The sequence below is a fragment of the Humulus lupulus genome, chromosome 1, assembly GCF_963169125.1.
Source record: "Humulus lupulus chromosome 1, drHumLupu1.1, whole genome shotgun sequence".
Lineage (NCBI taxonomy): Eukaryota > Viridiplantae > Streptophyta > Magnoliopsida > Rosales > Cannabaceae > Humulus > Humulus lupulus.
In genome coordinates this window covers 246,451,836-246,456,391 of record NC_084793.1, presented here as the reverse complement: position 1 = coordinate 246,456,391, position 4,556 = coordinate 246,451,836, and the positions used below count along the sequence as shown (strand labels likewise).

At 32.1% G+C, this 4,556-nt stretch overlaps 1 protein-coding gene across 1 annotated transcript; it reads left to right on the top strand.

Moving 5' to 3' along the window:
• Positions 1-1,264: 1,264 nt before the first annotated feature.
• LOC133805005 (glycosyl hydrolase 5 family protein-like) lies at positions 1,265-3,374 on the top strand. Its single transcript, XM_062243105.1, has 4 exons — positions 1,265-1,696; positions 1,791-2,038; positions 2,171-2,691; positions 2,782-3,374. The coding sequence occupies exons 1-4, from the start codon at positions 1,289-1,291 to the stop codon at positions 3,210-3,212; spliced, it is 1,608 nt and encodes a 535-aa protein (XP_062099089.1). The 5' UTR covers positions 1,265-1,288; the 3' UTR covers positions 3,213-3,374.
• The last annotated feature ends 1,182 nt before the right edge of the window (positions 3,375-4,556 follow it).

Genomic DNA, 4,556 nt, shown 5'->3' with positions numbered 1-4,556 from the left:
AGTAATAAGACACCATAATATAACTTCAAAATGATTAATCAATGTCTTAAGATAAAAAAAATTCAAAAAATAAGTATTGGAAGTAACCAAAATGTATGTAAAATAATATGCTGTAAAAATAAAAAAATTTATGACAAAAGTAACTAATTAGTAACTTATTAACATTTTAACTCAACAAAAATGTTGCTTTTTTAAACCCAGAAAAACAGGTAAATCGAAATTTCGTGAAAGTTTCAAATTCAGTTATATTACTTTTAGAATATCGTATTTTTTTTTTATGATGTGACAATGTATTTTTGTAAATAAATTTTTGCAAGTAAATTTTGTAATTAAATTATAAAAAACAATAAAAAATGTAAATTTCTCAAAAATAAAAAGATTATCTAAAATGGGCACCCAATCTAATTTCTTCAGAAGAATTTGAAGCTCAAAAGAAGCCTCCCGGAACACCTATAAAACCATTGGTCGAAGCTCCACCGTGGGAGGAGAGTAACAACATATTAAATAACTCAGTTTTAGCATCTTGTTTTGGACTTATTCTTTCTATCGTTTATTTAAAGAAAAAAAGCGTTTATTAGTTGTACATAAGAGATCTAGGATTTATTAGCTAGTTTCAAGAAAACTCATTTATTGGATATGAAGCCTTCGTTGATCAAATTTCTTATTAATAATGAAAATAGAAAAAGCCAGAGTTTATTTCCAAATTCTATTACATGATATATATATATATAGAGAGAGAGAGAGAGAGAGAGAGAGAGAAAAGCCTGCATTAATTAAACATGTGCATTGCCTTGCAAGCCTGCAAAGTATCCCAAAAGTTCAAACGAAAAGGGATTGTAATCGCACATATTTTAAACGTTGCAATCTCGATTGCATGGCTGACCATTTTCTGTGTTATCGACAGCTATGGGCTACAAAATCTATATTATATTATAAAAAATGCCGTCTATTATATTTGGTTTCCTTTTCCTTTTACGAAAATAACATAGACGTATCTGTTCAAGCTGCTTAGCGAAATCACACCCTTACCATTCTTTTTTCTTTGTCTTTGATGGGGAACATGCTTTGAGCACATATGAAATATGTTGTACTCAAATGGAGATTCTTGCGTAAAAATTAATATTTTCTAGTGCATAATCACTTTTGAGGTTAATTTTCCACCAGTATTTCATATCTTAATTATGTACTAAATATCTTCCACGTAGTATATAAACAAATCACACTTTGGATTCACAAACACCACATTCCCAACTCCAAACCCCACTTCCCCAAAATAACAAAAAAATAAATGGGAAGCTGTTCTCTATTTGTGTCGGCTTTATTCCTTGTCACAATCATCGTTTCGCTCCAAACTGGGCCAGCCAGGGCTTTGACTCTGAGCACCAAGTCGAGATGGATTGTGAATGAGAGCGGGCATAGAGTGAAGCTGGCGTGCGTGAATTGGGCTTCCCATCTCGATGCCGTGGTGCCCGAAGGCCTTAGCAAGCAGCCCATAGAAGCAATCGCGGGCCAAATCTCGTCGTTGGGCTACAACTGCGTTCACCTCAATTGGCCTACCTACTTGGTCACTGACGACTCTCTTGCCTCTCTCACCGTGCGAGACTCCTTGAAAAGTCTTGGTCTCACCGAAGCCATTGCTGGTGTCGAGACTAATAACCCCTCCATCATCGATTCTTCACTGTTTGAAGCTTTCCAGGTACTACTCTTGAATATTATTATATTGCCATAATTTACGATGGGTACCAGACCGCTTAATTGACAAGTGTTTTGATTTTAAAAAACAATGTCAGGCTGTAGTATCTGCTCTTGGAGATAAGAATGTTATGGTCATTCTGGATAATCACGTAAGCAAGCCCAGTTGGTGTTGCAGTGACTCAGACGGTAATGGCTTTTTTGGGGACATATACTTCGACCCAAACGTCTGGATTAAGGGCCTCACTCGTATGGCCATATTGTTCAAAGGAGTCAGCAATGTCGTTGGGATGAGCTTAAGGAATGAGCTGCGTGGCCCCAAGCAGAATGTAGAAGATTGGTTCAGGTACGTAATAGCCATATATATTGATCATACATACTATACATACTAATCAAAAGGACTAATTTGTCATCAACAAAAAACTCATTGTTATTTTTGCTACATAATATAAAATATCATATTATTATATATATGCAGGTACATGCAAAGAGGAGCTGAGGCAGTTCACTGGGCAAATCCAAATCTTCTTGTGATCCTCTCCGGTTTGGGTTATGATCATGATTTTTCGTTCCTGCAAAATCGCCAGGTTCAGCTCACGTTTTCTGGAAAACTTGTATTCGAAGTTCATTGGTACGCATTCTTTGATGGAAAGGCGTGGGAAAGTGGTAATGTGAACCAAGTGTGTAAAATTGTGGTCCAAAACATGAATAGAATATCATTGTTCTTGTTGGAACAAGGATTTCCTATATTCGTGAGTGAGTTTGGGGTAGACCAAAGGGGGATCAACGTGAATGACAATAGGTACCTGAATTGCTTCCTAGCTACTGCAGCTCAACTCGACTTCGACTGGGGTCAATGGACAGTCGTTGGGAGTTACTATTACAGGGAAGGTGTTATTGGGATGAGCGAGTATTATGGAGTCTTGAATGATGATTGGAGTGAGGCTCGAAATTCAAGTCTCGCACAGAAGATCTCTTCTATACAATACCCTTTTCAAGGTATATATATTATTACTCTATTCTTACATACACATACTTATCTCTTTGGTTTAGAACAAGTTGTGATCAAATTTGCATTTATTGATGCAGGTCCAGGTTTATCAGAAGTTCGAAAACACAAAGTAATTTTCCATCCAGCAACAGGTCTATGTGTTGTGAAGAAATCTTTGCTTGAACCATTAACACTAGGTCCTTGCTCTACCTCTGACTATTGGTACCATTCACCTGAGAAGAAATTGACAATTAAAGGAGCCTTTTGCTTACAAGCAGTTGAAGTAGGAAAACTGACACAACTTAGCATTAAGTGCACTGATTCTGATTCAAAATGGGAACCCACCTCGGATTCTAGGTTGCAACTCTCTGCTAAGACGAGCAGCGGTGATAGTGTTTGCCTAGAGGTCGATTCTTCAAATAATGTCGTCACAAACACTTGTAAATGCTTGAGCATTAAACATTCGTGTGATCCTTCAAGCCAATGGTTCATACTTGTTGACAGCACCAGGAAACCAAGGTTATTTTAGGCTTTTCCTATAAGATGAGGGACCTGATCATTGAGTTTTCGACTGAGGATTCAGAGTGGGAGTCTTTGACAAATATCTCAAATACTAAAAGATTTGTAAGGAAGTAAAATAAGAATTATATTATATTGAATTGAAAGATATTTCATTCTTGGTCTTGATTTATTTATAGAGAGCTAAAGAAGTATCATTTGGCTCTTGCACTTTTCCATTGGGTAACAGATTAATTTCCTTGTTTTCAATTACATATGAAGTATCAAATCACAAGATAGAATTGAATAGCCAAAAACTCATTCAATTAAATATTTCCCTTTTTTTTTATAAAAAATTTCCTTCTTTTTTGATGTCACTAAGAAAATAGAGCTTCAAACAAATTTGGCTAAGATATTTTCTTTAGTGTGATCAAATTATTTTGTCTTCTAGTGCATACATATATATATTTTAAAATGTGTGTTTATTTTTATTTTGGTTAAGATATTTTGTCTTGTTGTTTTATCTTATAGTATATTTTAAATGTGTATTTCTTTTTATTTTGGTTAAGATTTAAATAGTTGTTCTTTTTAATAAATTTAAATAGTGTGTTAGTTTAGCAAATTTGATCAAATTATATTATCTTGTAGAGGAGAATATATTTTAGATATACGGCTCTTTTTTTTTAATATTATTAATTACACATGATGAAAAAATTAATTAATTATTTGATCAATTATTATTATATACTTTATCATTCATACTTTATGTTTATGTATCAATTCTCATTTTTCTATTTTATGTTTGCTCTATATACTTTTGGTATTTATTTAAGGAGAATTATTGGTTTTTTTTTTTTTTTAAATGCATTCGATTTTTTTTTATTTGGTTTAAAGTTTCTAATTTAAAACTTAAAGCTTTTTTGTTGAAGTTATTAGGATGATTTAGTTTTAATAATTTTAATCATGTTTTTCCTTTTTCCTTCAAGATTGTATTGTGGTAAAATGTAATATTTGCATCTACTTTAATATTTTATAATCTAATTCCAAATTATAAATATTTTTAAAAAATAATTAATTTAATTTTAATATTGATAGATATTTATTTAATTAATTTTTTTCTCGACAGTAGTATTACATGATGTTTTTTTTGTTTGTTTTTTGAGAAAATAATGTATTTTTTTAGTTATTTAAGTTTTCTTTAATTTTATATGTATGAAAAAAATATGCAACCTTTCTTTATTACAATTAAATGATACTTAATTAAAATTTTAACTAATTAAAATTAAAGTTTAGATTTTAATTTAAAAAATAAATACCTATTTTTTGTATACATGCTCCACCTAGTGTTGGTAAAAGTACCTAAAATAGTGTACGA